The 14,641-nt window shown below is 42.3% G+C and overlaps 1 protein-coding gene across 2 annotated transcripts; it reads right to left on the bottom strand.

The window, feature by feature from the left end:
• Positions 1-310: 310 nt before the first annotated feature.
• Positions 311-6,279, bottom strand: LOC123190239 (26S proteasome non-ATPase regulatory subunit 1 homolog A). Of its 2 annotated transcripts, XM_044602851.1 has the most exons (13): positions 5,987-6,279; positions 4,860-4,923; positions 4,670-4,775; positions 4,464-4,575; positions 4,214-4,382; positions 3,946-4,080; positions 3,513-3,859; positions 3,288-3,423; positions 2,955-3,203; positions 2,652-2,872; positions 2,313-2,571; positions 1,249-2,091; positions 311-845 (listed from the first exon to the last, which is right to left on the bottom strand). In XM_044602851.1, exons 1-13 carry the CDS (start codon positions 6,133-6,135, stop codon positions 513-515), a joined length of 3,123 nt encoding a protein of 1,040 aa, XP_044458786.1. In that variant the 5' UTR covers positions 6,136-6,279; the 3' UTR covers positions 311-512. The 2 variants fall into 2 exon arrangements, with proteins under 2 accessions (XP_044458786.1, XP_044458785.1); XM_044602850.1 differs by having other exon boundaries at positions 4,214-4,575.
• Between the last annotated feature and the right edge of the window lie 8,362 nt (positions 6,280-14,641).

The following is a 14,641-nucleotide window of genomic DNA, read 5'->3' as shown; positions in this document are numbered from 1 at the left end:
AATATATCAATCGGTTGATGCAACAAACTCAACCGGATCAAAGAAAGCATGGACTTTGGGCTTCGACTTCATACAAGCCGGGGTGAATGCACAAACAACATACCAAATTAAAAGCAAAAGGGTGAGAGTGGGTAAACGTACAAATTAGGCAAGGACAACCACCAAGATAGGGCTCTTTCCAAAAAAGAAAAAGAGATGGGGCTGTAGTTCTGGCAAATATCCAAGGTCGTTGTTTGGTCCATCTCTTTCTAGCACGCCCCGCAGTTTTGAATTAAAATTGCAACAAATTATCCTTGTATGCGACTGAAAATATAAATCAAATCGTCTTCCTTGATGCAAACATTGGTTGAGCACATATCCTGTAACTCCCGTTCAGAGTTGAGTTCTCTACTCATGACGATTCTACACAGTTTCCAACAAACAACAAATTCCCTCGCATCTTGAATAAGGAATAAGCAACAACGTATAGCTAGTGGGTGAGTACAGACAACGCTCCATCCTACCACAGCAGCTTACGCCGAGTACTCGAAAGGTTGGGGCGGCTGGGGCTCGTCGTCGACGGCCATGGCAGCCGAGCCTTGCCCCGCGGCAGCGGCTGCTGCGCTGTTGCCGGCGCCCGTGGCCACGGTCGCGGGGGCGTCGGTGAGCACAAGCTCCTCAGCCTCGCTGGGCTGCGTGTCTCGGAGGAGGATGAACCCGCAGGGAGCGGGCCTCACGGGGACGTAACGGCTGCCCTCGATGAACTTGATGAACTTCTCCTGCGCAGGGACAACGCGGGCTGGGTTTGCCAGGATCTGGAAGGCAGGTTCTGGCTCCGGGGCCTTCTTCTCTGCCGCGCCGTCAACCTGGGAACAAAGATTGAGAGGCGGGTAAATTCATAAGAGGCCAGAGTGAATGGGGGTTGGTTCACTCAAATGAACCGACCATGTTCATTGGAGCTGATGCCAAAAAAGAAACTTCGGCTAGATATGATATGAATCACAAGTTCGCTACCTACCAAACACAAGATTCCATACTGAAAACTCTATTAACAGGCTTACATCTAGAAACAGTGCTATGCTGAGCTGCGCTGTGGCATCTTAGTAATTTATTATTAGGGAGAGCTATTGCAGGAATACCTAGCATGGTTGTGTAAAGCAAGAGAATTAACTAACTAACATGGTTTAATTATGAGCTGAACCTACCAAAGTTGGTAAAATTCTTGGATGTGAAACATGGTAAAAAAAAATGAAGTGGAGTCTCTCTTACCTGCATTGCATCACCGTCCTTCTCCTGTGTCTTGGCTGCATCGCCTGAAGTAGAACCAGAAGCATCTTCCGTTGTCTTAGCTTTGCTTTCTGCATCCGTTGATTTCTCCTGGCTAGGTTTGCTTTCTGCTGTTGACTTCTCCTGGTTAGCTTTGCTTTCTGCTTCTGCTGTCTTCTCCTGGTTAGCAGCTTTGCTTTCTGCATCCTTCTTCGCCCTAGATTTTGCCTTGGCATAGGTTGACAAAATGGCTGTGGGCAACTTGACTGCTGAAGTCGTAGTCTGCTGAGTGGTCGGTTTCGGATACTCAAAGAGGGACGGTTTAGCATGTGACAGAAACTCAAACTTCGGCACTTCCAGGTTTGAGTTGAGACCAATGATGGCTGTTGGCGAGAAGGCCAGGCTAATGAAGTATAGGAGAGGATACCAGTACCAGAACTGGGTGAATACAGCAAGGCCAATCACAGCAGTGAGCTTGTCATGCTTGTTCCTCGAGAGAAGTTTAATTGTGACATTCCTACCACCAGCATCCAGAATACCAGAAGCAAGAATGGCGCCCATTTTGCTCATGGTGTCCTCATGCTTGTCAAGAATGATCTTCTCCAACTGACGCCTGAATGTTCCAACACGAGAATCAAAGGACTCGTTCGTCTGGATCATGACCATTGCCATAGCAATTAGAGCCCCCTGGCGCACAAAGTCAACAACGTCCGATGTGAGAGGCTCCAACAAGGAAATGGCATCACTTAACCCTGTTCCTGCACAGGATATCCCAACAGCTAAAGCTGCACCATAACGAACATGTGGGTTGTACGATTCAGAGAGCAGGGACACAATTCTTGGAGTCTGCATGATCAGAACGGAAGATGTAAGTTGTGGATCAAAGCTATTGAGAAGATGTAAGGTGTGGATCAAAGCTATTGGTGATTGTGTATTTTAGCAAAAAAAAATCTTATTAGATGGCAAAGAGCATATAAATGCATAATGAAAAGATCTATGTTGTTCCTTGGAATAAATTTGAACACAGGGCATCTATTTAAACACTAAGGCATTTCAATGCTACATACCTGCTCAGGTTCGTTGTATAGAACAAATCCAAGACCCATAACAGCAGTCCTACGAACATCATCACTGACGTCCGATACAGCAAAATGCAGCAGCTGATGGATAGCTTTGTTGTTTGCAGTTCCTCTGTAGGCTAGAGCCAATGCATACATACCACCATAACGTAGTATGGGATCTTGATCTCTAGTCATTTGTTCGATCAAGGTGTCAGCTTCCTCCTCCCTGCCATACACTGTCAATGCGATGCCAAGTGCCAAACCCCTGCAGAGAGAGAGAGATGTCAGAAACAAGAGCTGGATGCATCTTCAGAAATACCGCAACAATAATTAAACAGCACTGACCTGATAATCTTTTCATGCTGTGTATCATGTGCATAAGCGAGCATCTCAGCGGCCTTCTCACTGGCTGTCCCAACCATGAGCAAACCCATGCCAATACCAGCTGCTTCACCAGCCACAGCACTGTCTGTGTAAAGGACATTCTTTATGTCTTCAAACACTTCTTCATCTGCTGTCCCCAGAGATGCAAGCCCAAGTCCCAAACAGGCACCATGCTGGATGACCTGCATAATACGGTTTTAGGTAAGAAAAATATACATACACAATATAAATAGCATTACACAAGGACAAGGAACAGAATGTCACCTCTGCACTGGTGTTGCGAAGGCTTTCACGGAGGAATTGTTTGATTCCTTCGCCATGGTTGGCATGAATCAAACCTAAAGCATAGAGGGCACCACCTTCCGAGTATGGACTGCCACCACCAACTGCACCACTTTGAGGTAGGTATGGGGCCATCAAAGCCCGACCTTGCTGAAGGTGGCCTCTATGAATCACACCTAGCCCAGCTGTTGCACTGAATTTAGCCCAATTAGTAGCCCTGCTCAACCACTCCTGCAAGACATTACCAATATGAGACATTACAGAGGGGAAAAAGTATACCGCATGACAACAAAACAACCAGATATTTTTTCTTACCAGATTCTCTCTTAGAAAAGTATCTACAGTTGTTCCTGCATGCATGATCGCATTGGAGCAAATAGTTGCGCTATGGCAAACACTGTTCCTCATTTCCACAGCCTGCTTTATTGTCTTCAGAATTAGAAGATCGGACCTATATCAACAAACCCATCAAAGGTGATGTCAGATATAAAAGTTGCAAGAGACCAGGGTTCAATGTTTAAGACATAATAACAAGTATACCTGTTGTGGCTATACAAAAATTGCAGCGTAAGCTGAATAGACTTCTCCCCTGACAGTATCCCTTTAAGTTTTGCAAGCTTATCAGCATGCACTGCCTCATTTGGATCAACCGGGTGAGCGTTTCCATTTGCCGTAGTAGTGTCATCTCCCATCTGAACATCACCCGCTGGTTCTGTGCTAGTTGTACCCGCGTTAACAGTCTGATCGACTGGTAAAGCTGAACCGCTATCAGGGTTGGACTGACCAGGAGTCTGAGAGTCCAGGCGATTCCTCACATTCAGTAGGAAGGCCTGATTTTCATTTTCCACCAGATCAAAAGCAATTTGGTATGCAAGGAGAGCATCATCCTGTATAATGAACACAATATCTCAAGTAAGCAACAGAGACTAAAACATAAGTAATGTGGTGGGCAGAGTAAAGAACAAACATATACCTTGCTTCCAGAAATTAGTGTGTCCAATATATTCGCAACAGTTTCAGGCTCACCCAGAAACATAAGGCACTGGCAGATGCTCAGAAAATCTGGATGCGGCAAAGTCTGGTATATTTTAACAAGACAGCGAAGAACCTGGCAATAAAATGGATTATTTGGTCAACACATAAAGAATGTTAATTTTTGCTTACTCTAGTCTAAACTAATACTTGCTTTTTAATTAATATAAACCAACCATACTGCCAAATAATTTTTAACATAACCCTACCTCACAGCGATATTCACGGTGACTAACATATTGATGAGAAAGGTTGATGCAATATGAAAGAGCCCCGTGAATATTATCACACCGAACAATTGCTTCCTCCAGTTTATCCAGTCTCCTGCATTCAACAGCCATACCCATGGCCTGTTGGTATTTCCCATCAAGAACACACCTACAGCAAAGAGTAACCGTTAGCTGAATACTCCATCTGATAAATAAGAGAATATGCGCAAACGGTAGGATCTTATCATACTTCTCCAACATCCTCTCCACTATGGCCTCTAATCTAGGATCCACATTTTCTTCTTCCTCGGTAGCTTTAGAAGCTCTTGTCTTGAAACTCGCATATTCATCTAATGCTTTGGCTGAAAGAAAAGAACCACCGATTCAACACAATGAGCAAAAGAAATTCATGTGAATAACATCCAGAATGATAGAGAACTCAAGACAGCTCCTCACCTAGAAGAGCATGAGCATAATCTGAATCCTCAGAAACGTCAAACAGAGGCCCAGCACCAAGTGCATACAATAGTGCATCATTTAACTCGCCCAAGTAATAAAATACCTACATAATATGCAGCAATCGTCAATATAAGCAATACAAAATATGACATTTACAGACAAGGTGTAAAATAACATGAGGTCCTACCTTAGAAACAACTAGTGCAGCTAGCTGTCTCTGGTCAAACTCCTCATCTTCATACAAGCTCTCACTGCAGCCAAAAGGATACGATGGGAACAAATTATTAGCTTGCTTCATTGGAAATACAAACTTTAACAACCTGGATTCTAGAGAATTCTTGCTCGACATTATGATCCAATGTATAAAGCTCCCAAATCAAAACCAAATACAATTAGAGCCTCATTGTTCCACAAAAATAACAACTAGGCGCACAACAATTGCATATGAAAAGCAATGTTAAAATTAAAATGACTTAAACAGAAACAACCATATGGAAATTATCTGGCAAGAATTGGCTTGCCAGTTTTTTGGGCCAAAAATATTTGGTAGGGCTAGGCTAGGCACCAACCAAACACACCATATAAGACAAGAAATTTGTATAATCTAAACTTAAGTAACCAAACATTAGATTAACTTCCCAAAACATGTCACCCTAAACTATTGCAAGTAACAGTTCAATGGTCACTCTGTCAGGATATTTCTTAGCACAGGGCAGGCATTATAACTGATTATAACAAACCGAGCGAATCAAAATCCTAAAACATCTTCTAAAAAACTGGAAGTTGAAACCTTTCTAAATTCTCACACCTCCTTAGTTCACATCTCACTCCTACAACTGTCGTTATATCCAAGCGCAGACATGAAAGTGCAAAAATATTAAGTTTTTACCACGGCTACCGAATACAATCACACAATTTACTAGATTTTCTTGGCGAATTCACTTCAAACTCTGCGGATTCGTCATGGAGAGCACAGCCGAGCGCTGAATCCCAGGAATCCCGAGGCTACCAGATCAGAGCCAAGCCACGACCTACGGTTCCCCCACGCAAGCAGCAGATCGAACCAGACGAGGCCAAGCAAACGAATCGCGCGACAGCAACAGCATCTAGGGCAACTTCTCGTCCCGAATCCTCGTCAATCAGCGAACCAGATCGAAAAACTGAAACCCCCCGGCCAAGCCAACGCGCTGGAACGAATCGCGCGGGCAGGGCGGAGCAGCTGCGGCCGCGGCAGCGGGCGCCGGCCGAGAGGCGGCGGCGACTAGGTAACGCGGGAAGGATACGACAGGGGGGTGGGGAGGGGAGGGGTCTCACATGGTGGGGATGCTGGTGGAGATCTCGGGGTAGAAGAGGTGGACGACGGAGTTGAGGCTGGCGAGCGCGTGCAGCTTGAGCTCCTCCGCCGGCTCGTGGAGCATGGCGAGGATCCCGCCGGCCGAGCTCACAGTCGCCACCGCCGCCATGGCCGCGTCGGCGAAGGAGAGGTGGGGTGGGGTGCGCTGCGCGAGGGTTTGTTGGGCTCGGTGCGGGGCGTCTGCGAGTTTACTTGGAGACGGGGACGACGCGAGACGGGGATACCCGGAAGGTGCGCGGCCGAATATAGGGACGGACGGACGGGGGCGATGGGTCCGATTAGCGTAGGGTGTCGATTTTTCCTTGGACTCGGACGGAAAAAAAAATCCTTTTTTTAAAATAAAAAATAGTTTTGATCCTCAAAAAATAAAAAATGATTTTCTGATTGGTTAGTGCGATTAGGGCATCTCCAGTGTGGTCAATCATCAAAATGCCCTAAATGTGCAATGGTTATAGGTTTCTTACAGAACCAACCACCGCGTTCATGCCTTACTTACTTGACACTGCTACTCATATTGTTTGTATTCGTTTTAGAATTCCGGCGATGTTTATTCAATGCAGAAAAATAAATCATGTCCACAATAAGGCGTCTGTGATGCCTTCGTAAATCTCAAACCGTTGTGTTGATGCAGTACTTCAAAGGTGCTCAAAAGGTAGGGTTGTGCGCGTGCGTCTGTGGGTGAGTGTTTGCGACTAATTATACCATGAAAAAATGCCCTAAATATCCAAACCGCATGGTCTGGATACTTTTTGTCTTCCAAGCCGTGTATCAAACATTTGTGGACCAATCTAGATGTCTGAATTCCTACAAATCTAAAGAAAACCTAGGGGAGATTTAGAGGAGTCCGAACATTTCGATTGGCCCACTGTCAGTTGGACCGCGTGTCCTCATAGCTCGTGTGACTTTTCCTCTAGGTCCACCTAACACATCATGTTGTTACGATTTGATGTCATTTTGATGCATCGGTTGAATGATTGGCTCACTTACCATTTTTTGTGAACACATCCGGACGTGTTCACACATTTTGATGTGTTTGTTTTGAGATACAATGTTGGAGTTGCAATTATACCATGAATGATCATAATCATAAAAATAAATATGGCAATTTAACCGTTGTTCAACTGTACTTTGTTCACCACACCACACTTTGTATGCTTGAGAATGATGTCACTAGTGAACATATGGCTCCATGGGTCTATTCTTCATTGCTGAAATCTTCGTCACAATTATTATTCTTTGTTGTACCATTTTATTTATTTATCAACTATTACTATTCTGTGCAATTTAATCTTGTAACTAGCAGGACAAAAAGTTTGACTATCTTTTATACATGTTGGGGACAAGTTTATTTTGTGTTGTGTGTGCAGGTACCGGTGACTTTGTTTTTGGGAGAACTCCTTCTGGTTCGATAAAACTTAGTTTTCTAATCGAAGGAAATACTTATTGCTAGGTTATATCACACTTACACCAGGGGGATACCCAACCACTCTTACGAGAGAGAAAGCATATGGTAAGAATTGATGATTAGGTAAAATATAACAAATACTGAACAACGAGAAAAGTAATTATAACGATGTATGCAATTAAAGAAGATAGACAAGGGGGCATAGTTTCACTAGAGGCATCTCTCCAAGTAAGATAAATGTGTTGTGATGAACAAATTACAGTTGGACATCGATTAAATTGCAATATTTATATTTATTACTATGATCATTAGTGGCACAATCTTATATAGCCATTACGTCTGTGATATGTGATACATCCATATTGCATCATGTTTTTCTACTGTTATTTTTATTTTTTTATGCAATTCTAATGCCTTTTCTCTTTCAAAATGCAAGATACACCAAAAGAGGGAGATTGCCGACAACTGAAATTCTGACATGAAAAAGCAACAACAGAGATAGCTATTCTCCAGAGCTCCAAAGGACATGAAAATGTATGAAGAATTATTTTAAAATGTATAAAAAATACTGAAAGAAAGAAGTACCGAGGAAGACCCTCGGTGGGGCCACAAGCCAGGGGTGCGTCCTACCCCCTGGGCAAGCCACCTGAGTTTGTGGGCTCCACCTAGAAAAAAAATATGAGGAAGACTTTCGGGAGCTGCCGCCGTCTCTAAGCGAAACTTGCGGCAGGAGCACTTCTCCTCTCTGCGGAGCGATTCTGTCGGGAAACTTCCATCTGGGAGAGGGAAATCGAAGTCATCGTCATCACAAAACGCCCCTCTCATCATGGGGGGACTCATCTCCATCAACATCTTGACCAGCATCATCTCATATCCAAACCCTAGTTCATTTCTTATATTCAATCATTGTCTCCAACCTCAGATTGGTACCTTGGGGTGCTAGTAGTGTTGATTACCCCTTGTAGTTGATACTAGTTGGTTTACTTGGTGGAACATTATATGATGTTCAGATCGTTAAGCACATATTTATATCTGATCAAGAACACAATTATGCTTTGTGAGTAGTTCTTTTTATTCTTGAGGACATGGGATAAATCTTGTTATAAATAATCATGTAAAGTTGGTTTTGGTTCAATGTTTTGATGATATACTATGTTGTTCTTCCTCTAGTGGTGTCGTGTGAATGTGGACTATGTGACACTTCACCATGTTTGGGCTTAGGGGGAGGCATTGTGGAATCGATGATCGGATTAATGCGAGGAAGAGCAAACGGGTCCTTGGGGCAGGCTTTGTTTAGGTTAGTGTAATCAACACACATTCACGAAGTTCCATTCTTCTTCAGTACGAGGACTGGGTTAGCCAACCACTCTGGGTGGAATACTTCAACGATGAACTCGGCTGCTAGGAGCCAGGCCACCTCTTCTCCAATAGCGTTGCGTCTCTCCTCACTGAAACGATGGAGGTACTGTCAGACGAGTTTCATCTTAGGATCAACATTTAGGCCGTGCTCAGCGAGTTCCCTCGGTACACTAGGCATGTCAGAGGGTTTCCATGCGAAGATGTCCCGGTTCTCATGGATGAACTTGATGACCGCGCTTTCCTATTTGGGATCCATGTTCGCACCGATGATGAACTGCTTGGACGAATCACCAGGGGTGAAATCAACTTGCTTGGTGTATTTGGCGGATTTGAGCTTGAGCAAGGATTCATACTCTATAGAAGGCTTCTTTAGCAAGGTCATGTCCTCAGGATCAACCTGCTCTTTATAAATTTTTAACTCCTATGCTGCACAAGCCACCTCAGCGTATGAGGTTCTGAACAAGCACCAAGCTGCCATTGGATATACTCTTGATGATTTAAAGGGCATTAGTCCCACTCTCTGTTAGAACAAATTAATATGGAATCTGATGCTAAACCCGTTGTTGATCACCAACGACGTTTAAATCCTAAAATGAAAGAAGTGGTAAGAATTGAAATACTAAAACTTCTGGAAGCAGGTATAATATATCCTATAGCTGATAGTAGATGGGTAAGTCATGTTCATTGTGTTCCTAAAAAGGGAGGTATTACCGTTGTTCCTAATGATAAAAATGAAATTGTACCACAAAGAGTTGTTTTTTGACTGTACACAGTAGGGCAAAACCCCATTGCAATTTTTATATTATAAAAAGAAACAAAGGTCCAATAGTACAAAGGCTTGAGATAAGCCAAAAAGAAAAGAAAAACTAAAAAACTAATTACAAGAATTACATAACAAGGTTGTCAAGCCAAGAACAAAAGGCCCTAGCATAGCTCTTCTTAATTCTAAATCTGAGCAAGTTGAGCTCCTCCAAGAAAATGACTTTCCACCTCTGAATACTAGGTTGAATTGCTTGAAAGATCAAATTATTTATTGAGATCCAAATAGCCCAAGAAGTTTCTGTCTGAGATCAGCAAAGTCTTCAAGCACTGAAACATTTGGCCTGTCTTGAGGAGCATATCAGATCCCAACACTGGGCTACAAAAGGGCAGGTCCAAAAGAGATGATGTAGGGTTTCCTCCTATTGACAATTATTGACAGCACAGTTATAGTTGTCCAGATGAAAAGTTTTCCTCCGTAGTAGATCCCTAGTATTGAGCCTGTCATGAAGGAGTCTCCAAAAGAACACCTTATGTTTTGGCTGACAGGAGCTATTCCAAATCTAGTTGAACTGTTGGGGCACTATTTTAACTCCCATCATCACTTTATAGGCCTTAGCAACTGAGAATTGTTCATTTCCCCAAATGTAACTGCAGGTGTCAATGCAATCCAGGGAGTCAGAAGCCCTTAAGGTTATACAAATGTCTTCCATGGCTTCAAATTCCTGGAAAGCTTGCACAGTCAGTGGTAGGTGGAACAGATCCTCCAGAAATTCAGTGTGTATAATGGTGTGTACAGTAGTATTCTTGTTTCTCACAAAAGAGAAGAGATGAGGGAACATGTCCTGCAAACAAGCTGAGTGCCATAAATCAGACCAAAATAAAGCACTTTTACCATCTCCTATGTTAGATCTGGCCAAAGATTTGAAGTTATCAATGAGCTTAAGATTTGCCTTCCACCAAAATGATCCAATCCAACTACTGCCAGGCAACAAATCATTGCTGTAATAGGTTTCCCAAATCAAGTTGACCCATGGAGTGTTGTGTCTGTTATAGAACTTGTGCAGATTATTAAGTAACAGAGCTTTGTTTTGGACAAAGATAACCATCACCCCCAAACCTCCTTGATCTTTTGGTCGACAAACAGTGCTCCAGGCCACCATGGCATGTCTGTGATCCTCCAGGCCAGGGCCTCTCCAGAGGCAAGTCCTCAAATACTTGATAGCTTGAGTTTTAATAGTGACAGGCACATCAAGGCATCCCATGAGATAGATCAACAGAGAGTTTAAAACAGATTTCACTAGCAACAATCTCCCAGCCATTGTCATGAAAGAAGACAAACCCACAAGTTTCTTCTGCAGTCTTGTGACTAGAGGGAAGCATTGCTCCACTGTAGGCTTATGAAGACCTAAGGGTGCTCCCAAGTATTGTATGGGGAAAGTTTCCCTTTTACAATGGAAAGTATTTGTCAAAATCTCCACCTTCTCTTCTGTCACATTGATTGGGATGAGACTTGATTTATTATAGTTCACTTTAAGGTCAGTTGCATCTACAAATGTATTGAGGAGGGCTTTGAGGTAGTGAAGTTGCTTTGCGTCTGCTTGAAGGAGAACCAGAGTGTCATCTGCATACTGGACAATTGGAAAATCAGGACATGATTCCACTTGCAGAGGTGAAGTAAGTAAACCCAAGTGCATGGCCTTATTGAGGATTGACTGGAGCATGTCTTCAGCAAGCACAAATAAAAGGGGTGACAGAGGGTCACCCTGTCTGACTCCCTCTAAGACAATAAAACTTCTTGCCAGGAACACCATTGAGCAAGATAGCAGATGATGCAGAAGTGAACAACATTTTGATCCAGTTGATCCATCTGTCTCCAAAACCTTTGGCCTTTAAGATATCCAAAATTGCCTGGTGCTCAATGGTGTCAGAAGCCTTTTCAAAGTCTAGTTTAAGCACAATAATTTCTTCTCTGGACTTATGACATTGATGCAGATATTCATATGCCCAACCCAAGCAGTCGTGGATGGATATTTCTTTAAGGAATCCATATTGGTTGATGTGCACCAACTTGAGAATCACTTTCTGCATCCTGTTTGCCAACAACTTAGTGACTAGTTTGAGATAACAGTTGAGGAGTGAGATTGTCTTGAAATCATTTGCTGTCAAAGGAGTACTCCCTTTAGGAATAAGGGTGATGTATGATGTGTTTAAGCTCTCAAGTGAAATTTGCCCAGCATGAAAATAATATATGAATTTGAGCACATATCCTTTAATAATGTCCCAACAAGATTAAAAAAAATCATTGTTGAAACCATCAGGGCCTGGTGATTTGTCAAGTGGGAGATCTTTGACTACATCATTGATTTCTTCCTTAGTGAAAGACAATTCCAGGTTATCAAAAAGTGCTGAATCTTGTCTCTGGCCAAACAAGGAATCCAAATCAAAGTGCATAGATGTTTTGTGAGATGTTCCTATTCTTTTCTTATAAGTTTCCCAGAGTATTGCAGCCTTCCCAGCATGATCAGATATTTCCACTTGGTCATCATTTTGGAGTACAACAATGTGATTATGCCTGTAGCTGATAGAAGCTTTAGTATGAAAGAATTTTGTGTTTTCATCTCCAAATTTGACCCCCTTGATTTGACCCGTTTGTTTCCAGTAGATCTTTTGGTTCCTCAAAAGAATGAGCATATGTTCTTTAAGAATAGTCCTGCAGTTCCATTCATGAATGTCCAACTCTCTAAATTCCTCAAAGAAATCCCAAAGAAAGATGAGCTCATTTAGTTTTGCAATTTGAGATTTAAGACAAGATAAAGATCTGGCCCACAGCTTCAAAGCTCTCCTTAAGTTCTTAAATTTAGCATTCAAGCTTTTAACAACATCAAGATTACCCATAGGGATATTCCAAGCAGCAACCACCACCTGTTTAAAATCTGAGTGTTGCAACCAAAAGTTTTCAAATCTTAAAACTCTTGCTTTTGGAATAGAAGTACCAATTTTTATAACACAAGACAAATGATCAGATATAGGCTTTGCAAGGGGGAGCACAGTGGTGTTTGGGAATGTGGTCATCCAGGAAGTAGATGTAAAAAACCAATCAAGCTTGACCAAAAGAGGATCATGCTGCATGTTACTCCAGTTGAACTTTCTTCCATGCAAAGGCAATTCAACTAAACCTTGGTTGCTGATTGCCTCATTAAACAGAAGCATGTCATTAACATCTCCACCAGGTCTGTTTCTGTCTGAAGGAGGCCTCATAAGATTGAAATCTCCCATAAGTATCCAGTCCACATCAGCAGGCATGTGAATATTCAAAAACAAATTAATGAACTCAATTTTGTCCTGTGGGTCACATGGCCCATATATGTTGGAGAGAATCCAAGACTGATTTGAGATCAAGCTGGTAAATTGAATTGAAAGTGAGAATCTGTTTTGGGCAATAACTTCTCCAGCAATGAGAACCATTCCAAGCAACTAGAAGACCCCCAGAAGCTCCAATAGAGGGGAGGAAAGCAAATTTATTAATTTTGTTAGGACAGAAGTTTTTAATGTAAGCTGGGTCAAAGTTCTCTCTTTTAGTTTCTTGAAGACACAAGATGTTACAGTCACTCTCATCTATTTTCTGCCTTAAAGCCAACCATTTCTCCTCAGAATTCATCCCTCTAATATTCCAGTTGAGAATATTCCAGTTTCTGTTTGTGTTATTCATTGAAACCAATGGAGTTTCTACACCAGTAATCAAGCACCAGCACTTGATCAACCAAAAATAAGAAAAGATGGCACAAGACCCTGAGCCACACCACATCACATGACCAGCATAACATCCAAAACCCATACATCACAGAGGTTCTATTAAGATAGTACATCACCAGGTAAACAAGTTCCATAAAGTACCAGCATCCAAACCTTACACCATTCAGTGAGAAATCCAAAATAGAAGAGGAGGGTCCAAACACACTACCCCTCAAATCACTACTCCAACTGAGGGCAGCTAGCATCATGTAGAGTTGGAAGTATTTTCCTCTCCTTTGGTCAAGGGCACCTTGACCAAATCATCATCTTGCCTTCCCCTGGGCTTCTTAGCCAGCTTGTCCTCCAGCTCCCTCTCAGCAACCTTACAGAAAGAGGCAGTGAGATTTTTTAACAACTGATTTTTGTATGATGGGAGGGACAACATTGCAAGGTAGTCAGCTATTATTTGAGCAGAAGTTTCTTTTGTAACCAACATTATCCTTCTTAATTCTATCACTTCTCCTTATCTCTGTTTCAACTAGGGGAGTTTTTCCACTCCTTCTCTTCCTCAAATTGTCAGAGCCAAAAGGCCGCAGTAAATCCTGGGACTCCACATCTTGCATATTGGAAGCCACTCCAATATTCTCCTTGCCCTTATCTTTGTCAAGTTGTTCCTCAATGACAATGGCCTGACAAATAGGTGCATGTGAGGCAGGACACTTATCAGGAATGTGAAACAAAATAGCTTGTTCCATGTTTTCCACAGTAGAGAAAAGTTCCCACATTCCAGACTTTAACATATTGACAGTCCAATCAAACTTATCAGGTGACAGTAGAAGGTGGACAATAAAGTTAAACCAACTTACAGGAATGTTGGTAGAGAAAGAGCTCTTGTTTGCCAAAGCTTGCTCTTGAAAGTGTTTTTTCCACAACTGTAGGCCTTCTTTAGAGACAGCATGATCATTGTTAGCAGTTGCAGCAAGCTGAGTGCATTTCAAACCAAGAAGAGAGAGGGCCATGTTGAAATGCTCATTAATTTGATTAACCCAATGGTAATTGATTTTAGAAAATTAAATAAAGCTACTAGAAAAGATCATTACCCTCCGCCTTTCATTGATCAATTGCTATAAAGATTGTCAAAGCACACACATTTTTGCTTCTTTGATGGATATTCTGGTTTTCTCAAATACTTGTCTCACAACCTGATCAAGAGAAAACCACCTTTACTTCTCCTTTTGGAACTTATGCTTATATACGTATGCCTTTTGGTTTATGTAATGCACGTGCTACCTTTCAAAGATGTATGACTGCTATATTCTCTGATTTTTGTGAAAAGATTGTTGAGGTTTTCATGGAT

Source organism: Triticum aestivum, chromosome 2A (genome assembly GCF_018294505.1).
Source record: "Triticum aestivum cultivar Chinese Spring chromosome 2A, IWGSC CS RefSeq v2.1, whole genome shotgun sequence".
Classification (NCBI taxonomy): domain Eukaryota; kingdom Viridiplantae; phylum Streptophyta; class Magnoliopsida; order Poales; family Poaceae; genus Triticum; species Triticum aestivum.
This window is presented reverse-complemented; position numbering and strand designations above follow the sequence as displayed.